Source organism: Dromiciops gliroides, chromosome 6 (assembly GCF_019393635.1).
Source record: "Dromiciops gliroides isolate mDroGli1 chromosome 6, mDroGli1.pri, whole genome shotgun sequence".
Taxonomy (NCBI): Eukaryota; Metazoa; Chordata; class Mammalia; order Microbiotheria; family Microbiotheriidae; genus Dromiciops; species Dromiciops gliroides.
This window is the reverse complement of record NC_057866.1, coordinates 12,762,617-12,783,781: the sequence shown is the minus strand read 5'-3', so window position 1 is coordinate 12,783,781 and position 21,165 is coordinate 12,762,617. Positions and strand designations below refer to the sequence as shown.

The following is a 21,165-nucleotide window of genomic DNA, read 5'->3' as shown; positions in this document are numbered from 1 at the left end:
AGGTGAGCCTCTAGGGCCAAAAGCGGAAGCAAGGGATCTTTGCGTTGACCGTGCCTCCGATGAGCGATGACTGTCAGGCATGATGGCCAATAGTTGCGCGGCTTGGCGCCAGCCGCACGGCGATTGGCTGGTGGTTCGGCGGAGGCCCGGTTCGTCTTTCCCGGGATTGGCTGCGTCTTCGGTTTTTGAAAATCGTCGTTTTCGCCCGCGCTTCACTCCCGGGGCAGCGGCAGCGGCTACTATAGCGGCCGCAGCGCCTTCACGGGAATCGCGGCGCCGGCCGGAGGAGCGGGCAGCGGAGGGGCGCGAGGCCGGGCCGGCGGCGCTTTCGAGCCGCAGCGGGGGCCGCAGGACGCGGAGCGGGCCGGGCCGGGCCGGGCGGAGCGAGCCAGGTGAGGCTGCGGCCGCGTCCCCTCCCACCCCTCCCCCACCCCCCCGCAGGGAGACCTACCTCGAGAAGGCGCGTCTACACCGGCGGGGCCTGGGCCTCCCCAAACCCCTCCCCAGATGACAGCCCGAGAGCCGCAAGTGACTTCTTGCAGACGAGGAAACCGAGGCAGGCCCTTGCGTCCTCAGTTTCCCCTCCTGTAAAAGGAGGGGGTCGGACTGGATCGCCCCACTGCCGGGCCGCCCCCATCTTACAGATGGGGCAGGCGAGGGGTGGTGGTCGTGGTGGCTCACTGCAGGGACGATGCTGCCCCCGCAAAGGGCACCACTTCCTGCCCGCTGCCTCTGACCATTTCCTCCGGGCCTGCACCTAGTAGGTGCTTTGCACAAGCATGGGGACCCACCCACTGCCTGCAGGTGTCAGTCGTGGTGTCGGCTTGGGGGTCGGTCCAGTCGGATGAAGGGAACTCCTGCTGACTACTGCCCAAGATGGGTCTTAGGGGTGATGGTGGGCAGAGGACCTCAGGGCAGGAGGTGATGCCCCAAGCTGGGCCAGGTGTCCGAAAGGTCGCTCTGGGCTGCTTGGCCAGGACCAAGGAGGCTTCCCCTTTCTTCGGGTAACCCCACCTCGGGCAGCCTGGTGAAGCCTGGGAGCCCCTTTTCTCTGTCAGGATGGAGATGCAGAAAGGCAAACCCCCAGGCTGACAAGGAGGCCAGTGATCCAAGAATAAAAGATGCTAGTAAGGGAGGTGAGATTTGAATCCAGGGCTTCCTGAGCCCAGGTCCAGTGCCCTCCCTCTCTACTGTGCCCTGCTGGAGGGGTGGGAGGGACACGCCCATACCTACCTGACAGCCCAGTCCCTCCCGGAAGTCGCTTTGTGTTCCTTGGTCCACTTTTGGTATTTGCTTCTGATCGGAGACATCCTGGGTCTCCCAGTCTCAGGTTCAGTGATTGGCCCCTATTCACATAGCATGTGTTGGGGCTGGGATTCGAACCCAGGCCTTTTGATTGTCAGTGCTCTTCTGCAGCCCTCAGACTCTGGATGAATTCAAAGGCTTCTTGTTGCTTGCTAAGAACCTTTTGGGTTGCTGCTTCCTCCCTCACCTTTGCTTGTTCCTGCTGGTTGCCAGTGAGCCTCCCCCAGTTGCCGGTCTGGGGAATGAGGGGCTCATCACAGCTGGGGGTTGTGGCCTGTGGCAGACTTTGTTGGGGACAGAGGGGGTGATGGAGGCGTGGGAAGCCTTGGTTGGGAGGAGGAAATCCCTCTCACCTCACATCCTTTCCAGTAATTGGGGCTCCACACGGGGAAGGGGCAAGTTTGGGGTGCGAGGAGGAGTGTTTGCCAACTGCTCGTTCCTCTTAAGGCTCCTGACTGCGAGGGAGATGAGTGCCTGGGTCCCCAGCCTCGCCCGGGCCTAAGGGGAGCTAACCCAGCCAAGAGTGCAGGCACCTGGAGGGCTTCAGAACGGGGCCCACCTTCTTTTGGACTTGAGGACAGAGTTTGCCTGGCATGGACTTGGGGTTTATTTGCGGGGGGAGCCCCTAAATGTGGATAAAGTTGTTCATTAAATCCAAGTGAAGGTCTTCCTGTAGAGGGAGGGTCTTCCTGTCACCACTCATTTTTCTTTGTCATTTCTCAGTGTCATTCACCCTCCACACCCCCACCCCCATCAGTGAGCTCTAGTATATTTAAGCAGGCCAGAGGGACACACTCACAAAGTCACACCTCTCTTCCTGTCACACCGGCACTGGTGGGGCCAAGATTGGGCGTCACCTGTGACCTGAGCCCCGATGTCACTTAGGGATGTTACTGGAGTGCTCCATTGCTCTGGGTTTGCTCTGAGTGAACACACCTGCTTCTCTCTCTCCCCTCCCCTTTGGGCTTTGGGGGTGCCCCTCACAGGGGGGGTTGTTCCTTTATCTCTTTCCATGAGTTCAGGCCTCCATTGTTGTTTTTCCCCCACTGTTAATGCCTGGGAGGGTTGGGGGGGGTTAATTGCCCAGTTCTCTGCAGGGATGGGGGTTACATCTGTGAGTTCATCATGGGGAACTGCCTGATGAGGCAACTCCCTCTACCGAGGCAGGTTGCGCCTTTGCTGTAATCTATGGGTACTGAAGGGTTCAGTGACTTACCCAGGGTCACACAGCCAGAATGCCTCAGATTGTATTCAGCCCGTGTCATCTAAACAGCCTCTGAGGCCAGCTCCCTCCACTAGGCCTTCCTGCCTCTTCTCCTAGAGCTGCCGATTTTAAAGAATTTCTCAAAAACTTTGCCAGAATTTTTTCCACTTCAGAGGTCTCCAGACTAACTCTCAAAGGTGGCATTTCTTCTGCCATACCTAATATCAGACTGGTAGATCTACAAACTGGGCACTGAAGAGGAGAAAAGCATTTTGGCCGTTGGGGCAGCCTCCTAGGGTAGAGCCTCGAGGATCCAAACCCCTGGAGGGCAGCCCTCCCTCGAGTTTTACATATAAGGACATTGAGGCCCAGATGGGGGTGGGGGGAGGGCATGACTTGCCTGAGGTCACTTGAGCCAGAAGTGGCAGAACAAGCCAGAAGCAATGTCTGCGACCTCCAACTCCAAGGTCAGCCCTCTCTTCCCGGCTGCCCACTGTATTCGATGGAGCCATCCATCTCTCCCCTGTCCTTCTCTCACCAACCACCGTGGAATTCTGGAACCCCAACAGTCTACCTGACTCCTAAAGGGACAGTTGGTTTTGAAGGTTCCTTGTTGGCTTTCGTGCTCAAGAAATGGCCAAGAAATGGGGCCTCGGAGCCCGTGGTACGATGAGGTACCCATTGTGTGGCCACAGACCCGTTGGTGAGCACGCGTGCGCCAGGAATGGGTCTGGGTTTGGCTTGGAGTCTGATCCCTGGGGGAGGCAGGGCCATGGCTGTTTTTTCTTCTCATCCGATGGCACCCAAGAAGTCCCTTGGACAACTCCCTTTGTTTGTCCAGGGACCCTGAAAAGGAATGGTTTGATAAGAGACCCCTGCCCCCCATAATCTCCCTGCAGTGCTCGGCCTGGCTCATTACATGCTTGTCTGTTACACTGACATGTGTGTGTGTGTATGTGTGTGCACATGCACATGCGTGCCAGAGATCTATGAGGGCAAGGACTGTGTCGCTTCTCTTTGTCACTTGGAGGCCTGGGGTATCAAACACTGGCCCTGCATTAGATACGCTGTGGTAGCAAACACTGCTGTCCACGGTAGCCGTCAAAGTGTTTGTGGCCCTTGGTTAGGGGAGACTGTGGGTCCCATGTTGGTGGACTCTCCCCTTGGGGGGCCTGTTGCCATATTCCCTCAGCTGGTGGGACAGTGGTTAGAGCTCTAGGTCTGGAATAAGTAAAACCCGAGTTCAAATCTGGCCTCAGACACTTACTAGCAGTGAGACCCTGGGCAAGTCACTGAACCTCTGCCTGCCAGTTTCCTCAGTTGTTAAATGGGGACAGTAATAGCACCTATGCCCCAGGCTTGTGAGAATCAAATGAGATAATGTTTGTAAAGCACTTTGCAAGCCTTAAAGCACTTCGTTATTAATAACAACAATGAAATCCTGACCCCCCTTTTCAGCCTGGGGTTTTGTCCCCACTGCGGGGTGTGGGCTGGGTGTGCCGGCCTGGCTGTTCCCCTCTCTACACTCCCCAGTTTTCCTTCGGGAATGATGAGGTCTGACGGCTGCAAGTTGGGGCTCGTCTTGATGTGAGTCATCAGGGAAGAATCTGCCTTCACCCTGGTGTGTGTCCTTTTGTTCTGCACAGGCCGGGCACCTGGGCTGGGGTTCTTCCCCAGCTGGCGGCCTGTGTGCCCTCTCCCCTGAATTCCTTGGCATCGAACGACATCGGTTAGGTTGAGGAGGGGGCATTGCTGAGCAGGGGTGTGCTGGGTGGAAGGCTGGTTTGGAGGCCGGCACACCAATCCAGGGAGATGTTGGGCTGCTGGGGATTCTGCATCCGCTGGGCAGTGGCAGGGCGACCCCTGACCCCCCAGTGCTCTCTCTGGGGCAGGGCTGCCCGCATCCTCAGTCCTTTCTTTGCTGAGCAAAGGGCTAAGCGCCTGAGGAAGAATAATAGCAGCCTGCCTTCTGGGCAGACACCTGGCCTTGGTTAGCAGGGCTGCACCTCCGGACCAATCCTGGGATCAGATTGAATGCCAAGGGGACCTCAGCAGCCCTTTGCGGGGGTAGTGGGTAGGAGGGGTGAGGTCTGACCTCTGGCCTTGCACCAACCTCCCTCTCAGGGACCCCACAGGTATATCCACTGTCTCCAGTGGCCCTCCAGCCAATCACCAAGCCTCTCATTAAGTGACTTCTCCCTGGGAGGGAAGGGAGTGGAAGGAAAGGAGGAGGGAAGGAAGGAGGAAGGATGGGAGGGAGGGAGGAAGGAAGAGAAGGGAGGGAGGAGGGAAAAGAAGGGAGGGAGGAGGGAGTGCTTTCCCTGTCAGGCCCTGGGTTTAGCTCTGCCGACACAAGCTTATGTCCTGGGGAGTGGTAACCGGGTGGGGTCATTGGTTGACACACCCTTCCCAGAAGGAGCAGACCTGGTTTTGTAGCTGGTGATTTGATTTCCTCTCTCAGATCTCTGGGCAGCAGGAAGGGACTGGGGATTCTGTGTGACCCAGGCCAAGGGGCAGACTTGGGACTGGGAAGGGGGAAAGGCAGATTCACTGGTGGTTTGACCCAGACGTCAGCCCCCACAAGTCAGGGCATTGTGAGTGCTGCCGTCTCGCCATAGTGAGTGGCAAGCGTTCCTGGCATCCCAGGAAGCTGCCAAGGGGTGGAAGGATGGGTGTGGCCTGAGAGGCTGGGCCTGGGGGCCCTTCGCCTTCTCTCAGACCCTGAGCATTCTAACTGGTGCCCCCCCCCTTCTGCTCTGGGGCTGCAGGTAGAACCATGGGGACCACCACAGGCCCTGCGAGCATTCTGGAGGTCTGCAGCACCAAGCTGATGGAGTTTATCTGCAATGTGGACAACAAGGACATGGTTTGGCTGCAGGAGATTAAGGAGGAGGCCCTGAAGATGTTCTCCAGGTATAGCTGGGGCAGAGGGACCCACACGGGTGTGGTGGCCCAGGGCATGGACTCTGAACCCAAGGGTCATGGACAAAACCACTCACAAAGTGGGGAACCTGTAGCCAGGCAAAGCCAAAGGGACTGAGGGGGGCCAGCAGAGAGACGCGGCCCGTGGCTGCCCAGAGTTCTGCTGGTTTGGGGGCCTCTCCCTCCCTCGCTCTCTGTGACACTCTCTTCTCTGCAGAATGGAGGATCATCTGACCAGGGTGAGGCCTCCCTCCCCTCCTCTTGGGCACTCCCTCCATCCCTGCCCCCTCACTCTCTAGCTTCTCCCCACGCTCAGGCTCTGCCTCTTTGTCCTTGAGTGAGCATCTGGGGTGCAGGCCGGGGTCAGGGGGGATTGCCAGAGCTGGAAGGATGGCAGGACCCCTCTGGTCTGATCCCCTCCTTCTGCAGAAGGCAATCCTCAGGTCTAAAGACTTGGCCAAGGCCATTCAAGCCTTAACCATCAGAGGTGAAATTTGAACCCGGGGCCTCTGTCTGCCCTGGACCATGCAGCCTCCATCAGTGTGACCTGCTGCCAGGGCTGAGGTGGCAGGGGAGGAAGCTCCCTGAGCGGGCCCACCCAGATCCCTGCCTGGTCTGGGCACAGCACACGCTGTGGGGTCCAAAGCTCGGTCCTCTGGAACACTTTACAAATGTTAGGCCCTTTGATCCTTACAGCAGGCCTGGGGGTAGGTGCGGTTATGACCCCATTTTGTAGGGTCACACAGCTGCTCAGTGTCCATGGCGAGCTTCCTGACTCCCGTCCAGCACCCTGTGGCACCGAGCGGCCCTTGGTGTGACTGCATCTCTGGGGACATGGGTCTCAAGTCCCAAATAGACTTTGAGCCTCCAACTGCTGGGGGCCCAAAAAGAGCCCTGGGTGTGGAGGCAGAAGAGCTCGGCCGGTCAGGTGACCCATCTGGGCCCCAGCCCCTTTATCTGGAAGATGAAGGATCTGGCCTGGACGGAGCCCCCAGACCAGGCCCAGGTCTGACCGAGGGTGGGGCCCCTGGTGAGTCGGGGAGGCTGGGGCCTGGGGGCTGGGAATCTGCCCTCCTTTCTTGCTTTCTTTTTTGTTTGTTTTTCGGGGCAATGAGGGTTAAGTGACTTGCCCAGGGTCACACAGCCAGTAAGCATCAAATGTCTGAGGCCGTATTTGAACCCAGGTCCTCCTGAATCCAGGGCCGGTGCTCTATCCATTGCACCATCCAGTTGCCCCCTCTGCCCCCCTTTCTGCCGGCCAGGAAAAGTCACAAGGGTCTGTCACTGGGGAGGTGGCCCATGGAGGTGTTGGGTAATGCCCCCCAGAGCCAGCCCCCCTCTTCCTTTCTCCTCTTGGCCCCTCAGTGACTTCAGTGTGGAGCCTGAGCTGATGCCCAAAACACCGTCTCAGAGGAACCGCCGGAGGAAGAAACGGCTTTCCTCTATTCAGGATGAAAACAAGCCTCCAACCAGGAAGAGGTAGGCGGTCCCGGGGCGCAGGGCAGGGCAGGGCAGCGGGGCAGCCTGGGCGTCAGGGGCCTCAGCTGTGTCCCCCTCTGGGCCCTTCCGGGAAAACAGCAGCCCTGTGGTGCCTGCAGAACACTTAGCACTGACCTTGGGGCTGTGGGAGGTGTCGAGGGGGGAGGAAGCACAGGGGGGACATGGCTGGGGCAGGGCAGGGATGATTTGGAGGCCGGCCTGTGGGCCCTCCAGAGGGCCTAGGACTGGATTTGGGGGACCTTGAGGACAAGCCCCTCATTTCTACAGAGGAGGACACTGAGGTAAACTGGTAAAGTGACTTACCCAGGGTCATGTAGACAGTAAGTATCAGAGGCCTTCCTGACTCCAGGCCCAGTGCCTGACCCAGAGGAGGTGCTCCCAGATTGGGGATGCTTGGCGTCCATGCCCAAAGCCATGGTCTCAGGGCCCCACTTGCCCCCTCCTGCAGGCTGTCCCGGCGTGAGAGCCGAAGGAACAGTAGGCACAACTCCCGACTGCTTCGCAGCAAAGACAGGTTAGAAAAGCTGGTGCTGGTGGTGGCTGAGAATGGCTCCATTCCTCGTGGGGCTCGGACCCCAGTGGCCGCCCCCTCGCCCCCTGAGTCCCCGACGGTGCTCACCCCAAAATCCATGAACCTGCCAGCGGTGGGCAGCCTCGTGCCTGTCGTGGAGATTGGTGTCCGTGAGCAGCGGAGCGCCGAGAAGTGCCTGAAGGAAAGCCAGGCCAGGACCGCTGACCAAGAACTCTCCTTCGTCATCGGCTCAGGCCGCAAAGACAAGTCGCTGCCAGAGCAGCAGGCCGGAAGCCCCGCCAAGCCAGCGCCAGGGACCTTGTTGGTGGCGCCCACCACGGGACTGACTCGGTCTGTGGCCAAACTCCGGATAGCCCGGCCGGCGCCTTCCGAAGACACAGCGGCCGAGCTGGGTGGGGTACCGTCTTCTCCAGAAACACAGCCCCAGTCAGAGACTGAGCTCCTCTTGGACTTGCCAGAAAGCCCCCGGACCCCAACAGGCTCCCGCTGTGACCGGCGCTCAGTGCGCAGGAGCCTGGTGCGCAAGACCTCAAAGGCCCCCAGGGTCTCCTTGATCAATAAGTACTCCATGGTCCCCCAGAAGATCAGCCCTGTTCGACGGTCCTCCAGGAAGCTGGCCCGGGAACCAGCAGCCACCGGCCGCATCATCTGTAAGTTTCTGGGCATTCCTGGGCACCAAAGCTCCACCCCCTGCCCTCCTCTGTCTTTGGCACGGCTGGGGGTGCCTCGGTCTGGGAGGGCCAGAGAAGGGAGGGGAGCCACCTCCAGCTCCTGGCCTCTGTCCTCATCCGTGTGGCTTGGGAAGCCTGGCCCAGCAGAGGAAGTGGTTGGGTCAGTCTCCTGGGCTAGAAAACTCTTGTGCTGGACCTGACGGCCAATGGATCTGTGTGTCCAAGAATCAGCCTGGTGGAATTCCGAGGGGCCTATCCCTGGGTCATTGGGGTCGTGGATGGGGCCCAGACCCAGGAGAACTGAACAGCTGGGTGACCTGCGGGCAAAAGCACCTGTCTTGGCTCAGTTTGCCCCCTAGGGTCGTGAGGATCGGTGTGTCGATGGGCTTCTGGGGTTCCCTCGTAGGGAGGGGAGCCTGCTGGCTTGAAGGGCCTAGATACACCGGGAGGGCAACTCATGCCCGGGCCCTCCCCACTTGCTGGGGAGTCTCCCTTCTGCTCCACAGAGTTGAGGCTGCTGCCTCCAGAGCCCCAACAGTATGAGTAGATAACGCTGTGGGGCTGGGAGGCAGTCTGAGAGGTGGACACTGGGCGAAGCAGCCTGGGGACACAGCCTAGGCGTCTACTGACCTCCCAGCTTGGAGCTTTCCCTGAGCCACCCAGCCTGCCCTTAGACATTGAGGGGCGGTGGCCCGCCTGAGGGTGTTGGTCATCGTTCATGGGGCTAAGAGAACCAGTGTAGGGAGGGGGAGAAGTGAGGGCAGTGTGGCCCAGAGCAAAAGCTCCCTGGGGTGAGTGAGCTCACACCCACCCTTTATGTGTGGAAGGGAGGACAGGTGCTCAGCGTCCCAGGACAGCCTCTTTGTGGCCAGGGTGGCCTCTCTGTGGGGCTTGGGGATGCGGGGGGAGTGTCACATCAATCCCCATCAGATAGGTGCCCTTTGGGATTCTGGATTTTGGGGGCTGAGCTAATAGGACGGTGATCGGGGAGAAGCCGCGAGATCAAGGACGAGGAGGCCGGGGCCCGTGCTACTTCTCTAATGTGGCCTTAGTTTTCCCATCTCTAAAGTGGGAAGGCCAGACTAGATGGACTTGCAGGCCCCTGCTGTGTCCACACCCAGTGGTCCTGGGGGGAGGCAGGGAGCGTGGTCTGGGGCAGACAGCGTCTGAGGGTCCTGCCGGCTGTGAATCTGGGATCGCCACTTGGCCTGCATTTCTGCTGTTCGGCTTCCAGAGGGTCTTCCTTCTCATTGCCTTGGCGCGGAGGACTTGGGTCAGATACTGCAACAATCCGGGAAAAGCCAGGCTCGAAGAGTCCCCTGCCCTCTCTTCTCTGGCTCTTCCTTCCCATAGGCTGCTAGGAGGCTCTGGGCCCAGCTGCTGGCCTTCGGATCAGGTCCATTGGACCAGGCAGCCACTCCTCTCATTTGAGCATGGAGCCTGGCCCAGGGCCCCCTTTAGCATCCTCTCTGCCTGTGGCTCTCCTTCCTCTCTTGGCTTATAGAGCCAAGGAGTCACCACCCACTGACTGGTTAGGGTGACAGGGCCGGTTTGGGGGTCATTGACTTAAGCAGGGGTGCCGAGGCCTGGAGTCTAGATGGAGCTTGCCTGATTTTCCCCAGCCAGTACATTACCGTCCTAGAACTTAAGGCCGGTCCCTTTGATTCCCAGACAAGGCCGCAGGGACTCGGGCTTCAGAAAGAGCAGCATGGAGAATGGAAGGTGAAACCCGGGAGGAGCAGGCTAACCCCTGCTGTCCCAGCCCCTGGAGGCCACTGGGCTTCTTGGGAAAGGAATCGAGTGGCTCCCATCTGACTTGTGACTGATTCATGAGCTGTTCTGTCACACCTTTGACTTTTCAGGACCCCTGTGGGGAGGCCCTGTGATCATCTCTGGTTTATAGATAGGCAGACCGGTGCAGGGGTAGGGGGATTCGATTGATTGTAGTCACACGACTGCTGTCAGGCGGCTCGGACATGCTGCTGTTCTCTGACTGCCTGCTGTGGCATTGCTTCTTCCTTCCAGGCCACAGCTACCTGGAGAGGCTCCTGGATGTAGAAGTGCCCAGGAAAGCCAGGTGAGACACGGGTGCTCAGGGATCAGTGCCAACAGGAGATCCTTCCTCCCGAGTTCCCCAGGCCGGGACCCTTCCAGGGGAAGCCAGAACTCACCTGGGCAGGGTCAGACTGCCGAGTGCTCACCAGCCCGTGGGTGGTGCTGACCCTCCCTGCCTGGCCTCTCCCACACCCACGCCTCCTCTCCTGGCCATCCTGTAGCCTCCCCATTGGCCTCTACCATTCTCATGGCCCCCAGGTCTGGCTGTCCCCCCTGGGCTCCCATGGCTCCCTGCCTCTAGCACCAAGTAGAGACTCCGGTTTGTCCTTTAAAGCCTGGCACCTTCTGGCTCTGTGCCCTGCTGGCTGGCTCTCAGTGCCTTCGTGCCTGGCCCAGCCCAGCCACCTTGTCACTCCCCTCCAAACAGCATTCTCTCTCGCACCCCCACGTCCCCTGCCCCCCTGCCCCAGCCAGGTTTTCCTAGGCCTAGGGATGGGTCCGAAGGATGAAGCTTCTTGGTCGCTTCTGGCGCCTGAGACCCGGACTGTGGCCCTTCAAGCTTTCTCTGTTTGCTTTCAGCTCTGAAGAGGAGGTGGAGCAGGAGACAGAAGCTGAGCCAGAGGTAGGCAGGGCTCTGGGGAGAAGGACCGAGTCCCCACTTTGGAGGGCGGGTCTTTCCCTCCCTGGTGGTGCCCCGGCTCAGGGCATAGGCCAGAAGGAAACCCAACTCGCTGCCCTTCCCCGCAGGTTCCCGAGGGCACCAGGAGAACGCTGCGCCCTCGGAATGCCAACAAGATAGCCATCAGCACCCCCAGGGCGCAGCCAGAGTCCGGAGCCCAGGACGACAGAGGCAGTGGTAAGGCCTTCTTGGGGGGCCTGTCGGTGCTGGCGAAGCCCAGACTCGAGACGTCTCCCTCTGCCAGCGTTTGCTGAGAGTCGGTTAGGCTGGGACTGGAGGAGCACCCCTGTGGGCCTCAGTTTGCTCCTTTCTAAAGTAAGGGTTGTCAGGACGGATGCTCTCCTGAGGGGCCTCCCTGAATTCTGGGACCCTTGTCGGTCTCTGGGGGCCAGCCCAAGCAGGCTCCTCGCCCCCCGGAGCAGGCTGGGCGGCTCGGGACCTGTCAGGTCAGCAGAGAATCATCAGCAGTGTCTCAGGCCACTTGGGAAAAGCTTGTTCTAATGAAGACGATTGGGATGTCAGGAGGGATGGGGTGTTGTGCTTCAGGGAGGGACTTGTGGAAGAGAAGGAGGGTGGTGGTGATGCCAGCCTGAAGCCAGGCCATTGTGGGGAGGGCCGTGGAGGCTCCGGGGGCCAGGGCAGCCAGCCCCGGTGTGAGCGTGGGCTCCAGGTTCTAGCTGCAGCATCAGGGCAGATGAGAAGGTTCGTGGGAGGGGACAGAGGGGGAGGAGGCTGCTGGGGTGGGGGTGGGGGGCAGTGCTGTTTACGGGAGTTCTCTGTGGAAGGAGATGGGGACCCAGTAGGTACAGACAGAGCAGCCCAGTGGTCAGCCCAGGTTGGCCCCTTAATTGAATGTGGGGTTTGGTCCCTGTGGTGACGTGACTGCTCGGTGGGCTCTCCTCCTGCTCATCTGCCAGCTGGGCTTCATGGGGCGGGGGGGCCTCCCTTGGCAGCCTCGAGTTCTGGGAGGCAGGGCATGGGGCTCCCTTCTGTCACACCTGCTCCTGGGACCCGCTGGTGATTGGGGAAGCAGCGACAGCTACCGTGGGCTGGTACAGTGGCAAGATCGGGGTGCCTGCGTCAGCAGAAGGCAGGGTTGTACTGGGGAGAGAGTGGGGGGCTGCCTTCAGAGTTGGAGGTCCCAGGTGGGATCCCCTCTTGGCCTCACACTGCCCATGTGGCCTTGGGCAGGTCACTTCTCAGGAATCATGTGCTCATGGCAGAGGGAGGCGAGGTACCAGGCTGTCTCTGGGTTAGCCCCTTTGTGCCCAGAGTCGGTTGCCAGGGCCTAATGAGGTGGTGGGTGTGAAAGCCTCTGTGTAAGCCAGGCCGGCCTTATTCCTCCGCAGAGAGCAAGACGGACCAAAGCGAAGAGCTCAGGGAGCCACCTCAGAGTGTCAGGTAGGGTGCCCTGCGGGGGGCCCCAAAGGGTGACAGGGAGGGGCCAGGGGACCCAAGAGCGCCCTGCCTTTGATGGCGTAGACACAGAAAGAAAAGACGCCTCCATCGGTCAGCAAGCACTAGGCCGGAGCCTGCCCTCAAGGCGCTTAGACTCTGGCCGAGCTGGGCACGAGGCAGCCCTGCCCAGCCCATCCTTAGTGCCCGGGGTTCTCTTTCCCCACTGTTGGCCTTTCACGTCATTCTCCCTTTGAGAGTCTATTTAATGGGGCGGCCGAGGGGACAGGAGCCCGCAGCCCCCCCGTGTGACTCTCTGGGCCTCAGTTTCCTTACCTGTGAAGTGGCTGGAGCAGAGGGCCTCCCCAGACCCTTCTAGCTCCACCTTCATGATGCTCAGCAGGTGGTGGCATGACGGGGGCATTGAGCGAGGCCACCCCCTGGCCTGGATGGGCAGAGCGAGGTGCTGTCGTCTCTCCCTCCTCAGATTAACTTGTATTTACCAACCCATGTACGTGTTCTATTGTCCAGTGGAATGAGGGCCTCGGGACCCAGTGCTTGTATGTGAGGAGGTGCTTCTGAAAACTAGGTTCCGTCTAGTGGAAAATTGACCACGTGGTAGTGGGCATTATTCCTCCTCCTCTCTGTTGGCAGCTTCTCCCTCTGCCAGACCTTAAGCTCCATGAGGGCAGGCAGAGACCCCTTAACTTTGTCCCTCCCCCACCAGTGGGAGGGGGAGACCTGACAACCCGCCTACAGCCCCCTCTGAGCTGAGGAGGGGCTGGGGGAGGGGGACCAGAAGCCCACGGGTGCCATTTCTTCTGCCCCACCCCCCAGGCGGAAGAGGAGCTACAAGCAGGCCATCAGTGAGCCAGATGAGACCGGGGAGCATGCGGATGATGACGAGGCTCTCACTCCACCGAGAGAAAAGACTCTGTCTCCTGTCTGCCCGCCCAGCAAGGTGAGGCGGGCTGGGCACTCCCTCTTAGTCTGCTGCTGTGCCCCCGGGGTGCCCAGGTCCTCATCCTCATCTCCGTCTCTCTGGCAGGTGGTGCGGCCGCTACGGACTTTCCTGCACACGGTGCAGAAGAACCAGCTGCTCATGACGCCCACCTCAGCCAGCCGCACCAGCGTCATGAAGTCCTTCATCAAGCGGAACACTCCGCACCACATGGATGCCAAGGTCAGTGTGGGGCTGGGGCAGCTGGGGGGGAGCCTGCTCTGCGTGTGCCCGGGCATTCCATGGGACCATGGCTTGGGGCCGGGGACTTACTGGGGGCTGGGGGTGGGGCAGTCTGAGCCAGCCACGCCCATCTCCGTGCTGTATTCGAACCTGGTCTGGTGTAACTAGGAAAGAGACAGCTTTGACCCGGCACTCCAGGCCTCAGCCCAGGGCCCTCAGTTTAACTCTCATGGCCGGCCCCTCTGTCCTCAGGAGAAGGAGCGTCAGCGGCTGGAGACCCTGAAGAAGAAGGAGGAGGCTGAGCTGCTAAGGAAGCAGAAGGTGGAGGAGGACAAGCGGCGGCGCCTGGAGGAGGTGAAGATGTGAGTGCCTGACCCCTGACCCCTGACCCCCGGAGGGGGGACCGGGGAGGGTGGGGAGGGAAAACGTGGGGGGGGCCTCTCGGAGCCCGAGATGCCTCCGACCCTCCTCCTGCCCCCAGGAAGCGGGAAGAGCGCCTCCGGAAGGTCCTGCAGGCCCGAGAGCGGGCAGAGCAGCTGGAAGTAGAGAAGAAGAAGCGCATCGAGCAGAAGCTGGCTCAGCTGGAGAAGAATGAGAAGGTGGGGGGGCAAGGGCCCAGGGAGGGGGCGGTTGGGGGCGGGACCCAGCCAGCCTGACTCGGCCTGACCCGGCGGCTCGGTGTCTCCCAGGCAAAGGAGGAGCGGCTGGCTGAGGAGAAGGCCAGGAAGAAGGCGGCAGCCAAGAAGCAGGAGGAGGCAGAGGCGAGGAGGAAGCAGGAGGAGGAAGTCAGGAGGCAGAAGAGGCTCCAGCAGGTAGGGGGGGCCCAGCCAGCAGGGAAGGAGGCCCCGGGGGAGGGCAGGGGCACACCTGTCCCCGCTCAGTTAGGGTGAGTCAGGGCCCTGCCCTGTGGGGCCCAGCACGCTGGACCTCGGGTCACGAGGACCCCAGTTCAGATTCAGCCTCAGCACTTAGCTGTGCCACCCTGGGCAAGTCACTTAACGGATGCCTGCCTCAGTTTCCTCTTCTGTAAAATTCCATTGGCCTCCCAGAATTGTTGGTAAGGAACAGATGAGATACCTGGGCCAAGCTCCATAGAAATGCTGTTGTCACCATCAGCATCGTCGCCATTCCTTGGTGCAGGCCTAGGCCCACAAAGGGGGAGGATGACTCGGGACAGGTCCCCCCCCTCACCCCATGGGTAACAGGGAGAGGCGGCTTCTTCCTGGGGGGGGGTTCTCCCTCGCCGGCAGGTCCCTTTCTGGGGGCAGTTTGCCGTGTCCCATCTTGGCATCAACAGGGACGCCTCATGTACAGTCACTGATTTAGAGCAGGAAGGGCCCAAGAGGCCATGCAGAGCAGCCCCTGCCTTTTATAGAGGGGGAAACTGAGGCTGAGGTAGGTCGGCCCGGCCAGTGCCCAGTCTAGCCCTCCGGCTGCTCGGCGAGCAGCTTGTCTGCAGAGGGCACGGCCCCGTGCGGCCGGGAGCCGGGGCCATGTCAACTCCAGCCCAGCCCGTCTGGTCCAGTCTTCCTGACTGGCCGGAGGCCCTCTGGGCTCCCTCTCCTTCCCCCGCAGGAGGAGGAAGAGCGGCGGCACCAGGAGCAGCTGCAGAAGAAAAAGGAGGAGGAGCAGGAGCGGCTGCGCAAACTGGCCGAGGCCCGGAGGATTGTCGAGCAGCAGAAACAGCGGGAGCAGCAGCTGGCCCTGGAGAGGGAGATGGAGAGGAAGAGAGAGCAGGAGAGGCTGCAGGCTGAGCGGTGAGCGTGCAAGTGTGCACCTGTGTGTGACCCAGCGTGAGTGTGTGAGACTGTGTATATGTGAGACTGTATGTGTGTGCATGTGTGTGTGACCAAGTGTGAGTCTGTGTGTATGTGGGATTGTGTGTGTGCATCTGTGTGTGACTGAGTGTGAGTCTGTGTGTATGTGAGATTGTGTGTGTGCATCTGTGTGAATGAGTGTGACTATGTGCGTGCATGTGTGTGTGTGACTGAGTGTGAGTCTGTGTGTATGTGGGATTGTGTATGTGCATCTGTGTGTGACTGAGTGTGACTATGTGCGTGCATGTGTGTGTGTGACTGAGTGTGAGTCTGTGTGTATGTGGGATTGTGTGTGTGCATCTGAGTGTGACTGTGTGTGCATCTGTGTGTGACCGAGTGTGAGTCTGTGTGTATGTGCATCTGTGTGCGTGTGTGTGTGTGACCAAGTGAGTATGTGTATGTGAGATTGTGTGTGTGCACGTGTATGACTGTGTATGTGAGACTGACTGAATGAGATTGTACGTGCACGTGTGCGTGCGTGTGTAAGACCCTGGCGGGCTCCCCAGCCCTTCCCTCCGACTCTGCCATAAGGCAGCGGGGTGTATGCTGCGGGCTCCATCGCTCACGCTCAGTGTGGCTGTGGGCAGCCTCTGGCTCCTTCTTGCTGGTGATGAGGCTCGGCTCTTGGTTTTCAGGGAGCGACAAGAGAAGGAGAGAGCCCTGCGGCTACAGAAGGAGCGATCACAGAGGGAACTAGAGGAGAAGCGGAAGCGGGTGAGGCCCTAGGGAGGGCCCAGGGCGGGCCTGGCCTCCTCACCAGGGGAGCACCCACGGGGGCTTGGTCCTGGCTACAGCCCTTCCCTTCCCCTGCTGGTCTGGGGGCGGGGCAGTGGGAGGAAGGGGGGCAGCGCAGTGGGTGGTCTCCGGGCCCACGCTCACTCGAGCTGCATTGGCCCCAGGAGGAGCGTCTGCGCCAAGAGCAGGAGCGAAAGAGGCTGCAGGAGGAGCAGGAGAAAAAGGCCAAGGAAGCTGCAGCCTCTGCTGTTGGAGCCAGTAACAAGTTCCTGAATGTCACAGTGGATGTGCAGGTGAGCCCCGGACTGAGCTGGCAAGTCCATGCAGGTGCCCAGAGCCATGGAAAGCAGGGTCCTAGGCGGGTCCTAGGCCACTACCTGAGCTCACTGTGGGTCCTTTGCCAGTGCTCAGGGCAAGTGGTCATTCAGCCTTGTTTGAATACCCCCCAGGGACAGGGAGCCCATTACTTGCTCAGCCCATTGCATTTTTGAACAGCCCTGAATGTCAAGAGGTGCCCAGAGTGCACACGTGTGAAGGGACAGACCCGCTGTGTCACCTCTCAGTCTTCCCTCCTCCTCGCTCAGTGCTCCCAGGTCCTCTGCATTGGGTTGGCCTTTTCTGAGGACTGTCCAGCTTGTCAGCGCCAAGCTTCTGGGTATAGTCTGAGCCTGGGGAGGGGCAGAGGTGAGAGGCATCCATGCCACCTCCTTATTCTTGGAGGCCCTGCCCGCCTGCCTCTCTCAGGGTGTTGTCAGCTCTCTCACCGACTTCGGGCTGCTGGGTCATTCAGCTGAGCTGCTGTCTAGCCACGCCCCCCTCCCCCCCAGCAAAGCTGCATTGTCTGAAAGCATGTCTAAGCTGTGAATCCTCATGAAATTCCATCTTCCCAACACTATAACTGGAGCTTGATGGGCTGGCACAGTCAGCACCGTGACAGCTGCAGCCCAAGGCTAAGAGTCCGAGACCAGTGGGGGCTCATGATAGTGAGATGCCGGATCGGAGTTCCCCTGTCAGCTTGGGAGCTTTCGCTGTTTGACCTCGAAGCTTCTCTGGGTCCCAGGATTCTCTTCTGCAAAAAGGAATGTGCCGGGGCAGCGGAGTGGCGCAGTGGATAGAGCACCGGCCCTGGACTCAGAAGGACCTGAGTTCAAATCCGGCCTCAGACACTTAACACTAGCTGTGTGACCCTGGGCAAGTCACTTAACCCCAATTGCCTCACTAAAAAAAAGGGGGGGGGATGTATGTATTTAATGACCCCCAAGGTCCCTTCCAGCTCTAAATCTTTAATTTAATTGGGGGGGGGGGCGATGAGGGTTAAGTGACTTGCCCAGGGTCACACAGCTAGTAAGTGTCAAGTGTCTGAGGCCGGATTTGAACTCAGTTCCTCTTGAATCTGGGGCCGGTGCTCCATCCACTGTGTCACCTAGCTGCCCCCTTAAATCTTTAAACCTCCCCAGCATTTGTGATCTCAGAGGAGGAGCCCGGGGACAAGGGGAGGCTGCCAGGTTAACCAAGCTCCGCGGGCCCGCCTCAGCTCTGTCTGTGAGCAGTGGCCAGGACCAGGCTCTGGTCTCCACACCATTTCAGCACAGTCAGGGCCAAGGGCTCCCTGCCCCCCAGAAGTGTCATCTAGGCTTTAGCTAATGATAGAGGGCCACCAAAATTGAGATGAGGCCACTCTGTCTCCCTCCCCCATTGTCCTCTGCGATCCATCGATCCATGAGGAGATAATGGTGCCCCAACAACATTGTGAGGACCAGCTCATGGAGGGGCGGTCTACACATTCCCAGAAAACCTGCCTTTGGCCTCTGCCGGGCACAAGACAGTCCTCACAAAAGTGACTTCTGTCGACATAATTGTCTCTGTAAACACCCTCTCTGAGACTCCCGCCACCTTGTGCCAGAGGCAGAGTGCCAGTGATTGACATTTTGTAGATCAAGAAATGGAGCCTCAGGCAGGTCCTGGGCCGTGGGCTCTCTGGACCTCGGTCAGTCTGGGTGGGGCGAGGGGCGGGTTGGGACTGCATCGTCTCAGATGCTCCATCTAGCTCTGGCAGCCCAAGATGAAGTGAAGAGGTCTCCTTTCTTCTTCAGTCTCCAGTTTGCAACTCCTATGAAATGACCCCACAGGGCCCCAAGGGGGGCCCCAAGATCAACCCAGACAACTATGGGATGGATCTGAATAGTGATGACTCCACAGATGATGAGACACAGCCGCGAAAGCCTATTCCTGCTTGGGCCAATGGTGAGTGTCAACCCCACCCCCTAAACGGTCACAAACAGCTCACCCATAGGGCTGGACTGAAGCGCTCTCGGGAGAGCGACATCCAACAGGTCCGGGAAGGTGGGACGGGGGCAGGTTGTGAAGCTTGGGCTTGAGCCAGCAGACCAGGGAAGAGACGCGATCAGCCCTGCTGGGGTCTTGTGGAGGATTGGCCGGAGAAGAGGGAAGGTTTGGGACGGCCCTGGGGCAGAGGGCTCTGGACTTCTCCCCGTGAGCCCCCTGACTCTCTCCTGCCCCAGGAACCCAGCTCAGCCAGGCCGTCATCCGCCAGTACTACCAGCCTCCTGACGTCGACCAGCTCTTTGGGACCATCCTCAGTCCGAGGCTCGAGGACATATTCAACAAGAGCAAGCCACGCTACCACAAGCGCACCAGTTCTGCCGTCTGGCACTCCCCGCCTCTGCCGGGGTCCCGGCCCCTCGTGGGCCTGCCCTACGGCCTGAAGAAGCCCTGAGGAGGGGCCGGGGAGGCCCTTCTCAGCCGGCCTGCATATTCAGTGACTGTATGTGTGTTTTCTGTAAGAATCGAGGTTTTCTAGTGTAGGTGAACAAGGGGAGCTGGGAACCAAAGGCCCTTCGAGAGCTGGGCCCGGGGGCAGCAGAGACTGAGACCCCCCAGAAGCTGAGGGTGAGCTCAAGGGAGAGCGACGCTCACGCACCCCCACCCTGTACAGAAGTGCTAGGTAGCTAGCTCAAGGCTGACTTGGGCTCCAGCGTTTTAAGGGTAGATTAATAAAATATATTCCCTGGGGCGTAACGTGGAGTTCTTGCCCTTGGGGAAGGTCTTGGTACTTGATCCCAGGGCTCTGAAGCCTGGCCTGGGCCCACAGCAGTGCCAGAGTGGGCTGATGTGAGGGACAGTCATGGGCCGGAGGCCACCAAGTTCAGCAGGGGCCAGGGCTGAGACAACTGACCCTCAGGAACAGGCAAGGAGCCATAGAAGCTTCTAAGACACCTTCCCACCTTGCTGGCTCGTGTTCCAAGGACCTGCCTAGCCCTGCTTTTCCATGTTACCCCCCCCACTCTGACATGCCAAGTCCTGTGTTCCCTGGTCTCTCCCAGTTTAAACCTCATGTGAGTCTGAGGGGCCTGTTGTACAGTCAAGAAAACCAAGGCCACAAAAAATGAATAAGGTGTGTAGTGCAGCCTATTGCAGATAACACCAAGCTGGTTCTTTGTTTTTCCTGCTTCTTTATTAGATGTACCCAAACCAGCTCTTTGATTATCTTTTCTAGAATTGTTCCAGGAACCAAGGTTATTGACCTAGAGTTTGGAGACAGTCATTTGCTTCCTTTTTTTTTTTTTTTTTTTTTGGTGAGACAATTGGGGTTAAGTGACTTGCCCAGGGTCACACAGCTAGTAAGTGTCAAGTGTCTGAGGCTGGATTTGAACTCAGGTTCTCCTGACTCCAGGGCCAGTGCTCTATCCACTGCGCCACCTAGCTGCCCCTGCTTCCCTTTTTTAAAATGGTGATGACGTTGTCTTTCCTCAAGTCCTGGGGGAGTCTCCCCTTCTTCACCATCATTCCAATATCTCTGACATTAATCAACCAGTCATCATTTCTTTAGTATCCTAGGGTTATCCCATCCCCCATGAGCAGAGGCCCATCCTTTCTTTGATATCAACCCCCCAAAACATCCATTAACCCCCCCCCCAATCTTGTCCTTATTCCTCAATTGCAACATCCCATTTTGTGGGGGTTGTTAGAGGTACAATATTTTTTATTCATAAACTATTAGATCAACAGATCATATATGCACTTAGAAGGCCAGCTACACTTAGCTGCTACAGTCAAGGTTTCTAGTATACCTAGATGGAAACAGCTTTTCAGGTTTTGGCATTAATCTTTTTTTGTTTTTGTTTTTGCTGGGGCAATGAGGGTTAAGTGACTTGCCCAGGGTCACACAGCTATTAAGTGTCAAATGTCTGAGACCAGATTTGAACTCAGGTCCTCCTGAATCCAGGGCCAGTGCTTTATCCACTGCACCACCCAGCTGCCCCAGGCATTAATCTTAACTTACACAACACTGGACAGGATCACCTCCTCTTCTCATCAAGTTGAACTGTTTGAATATTGTTAGGAAAGACAAGTTTGGCGTGATGGTTAGTTTCTAGTTCAACCAGTATATGTGTAGTAAATACCAGGGATGTAGTCCCAGTGAAGCAGGAAGGCCGGCAACCCTGGCCCATCAAAGGCTCGGCAAAGACAACTGCATATTTGCATTTTTTCTTCTTGGCTACCGGGAACAACCAGTTTCTTTAAAGACACTAAAATACAAGGAATTCTACATTCTTGGCTAACAGATTTTCTGTGATTTACAATAAGCACAAAAGCTGAAAGCAACTGTGTTTAAAAGTGGCACTCTAAGAGTTCCAAAGCACTGGCAACTATTACAATATCACCTACCTCAAACAAATACTTCATCCCAGTTTTTTTTTTAATTTTTTATTTTAATTTTTTATTTTTTTTAATGAGGCAATTGGGGTTAAGTGACTTGCCCAGGGTCACACAGCCAGTAAGTGTTAAGTGTCTGAGGCCGGATTTGAACTCAGGTACTCCTGACTCCAGGGCCGGTGCTCTATCCACTGCGCCACCTAGCTGCCCCCATCCCAGTTTTTTAAGAGGAAAATAACCGACTTGCACCACAGGATAAACACTCTTGGTGCTGTGAGCAGGTCAAAATATCATTTATTCCTTCTTGGCACAGCAGCATCCCATTTTGAAATGTTCTATTTAGGTCCAAATTCTAACATGAGCTTAGCTTTTGTATTCATTCTTTGTTCCCTAACCTTGTTTCTTTGCTGCTCTTTGTGAAAGTGGTTTCTACCACATCGGCCAAGCTCGTGCATCCGCCTCATGGATTTACTCATGAGTATATCTTCTT

At 58.3% G+C, this 21,165-nt stretch overlaps 1 protein-coding gene across 2 annotated transcripts; it reads left to right on the top strand.

Moving 5' to 3' along the window:
• Nucleotides 1-223: 223 nt before the first annotated feature.
• On the top strand, nt 224-20,786 carry LOC122732857 (inner centromere protein). Of its 2 annotated transcripts, none has more exons than XM_043973257.1 (18): nt 224-392; nt 5,278-5,422; nt 6,797-6,910; nt 7,380-8,113; nt 10,160-10,211; nt 10,769-10,811; nt 10,937-11,045; nt 12,218-12,269; nt 13,101-13,224; nt 13,312-13,446; nt 13,699-13,808; nt 13,928-14,045; nt 14,136-14,258; nt 15,022-15,203; nt 15,899-15,977; nt 16,163-16,291; nt 18,092-18,242; nt 18,521-20,786. In XM_043973257.1, exons 2-18 carry the CDS (start codon nt 5,286-5,288, stop codon nt 18,733-18,735), a joined length of 2,607 nt encoding a protein of 868 aa, XP_043829192.1. In that variant the 5' UTR covers nt 224-392; nt 5,278-5,285; the 3' UTR covers nt 18,736-20,786. The 2 variants fall into 2 exon arrangements, with proteins under 2 accessions (XP_043829192.1, XP_043829193.1); XM_043973258.1 differs by lacking the exon at nt 224-392 and adding an exon at nt 4,175-4,238.
• Nucleotides 20,787-21,165: the final 379 nt, after the last annotated feature.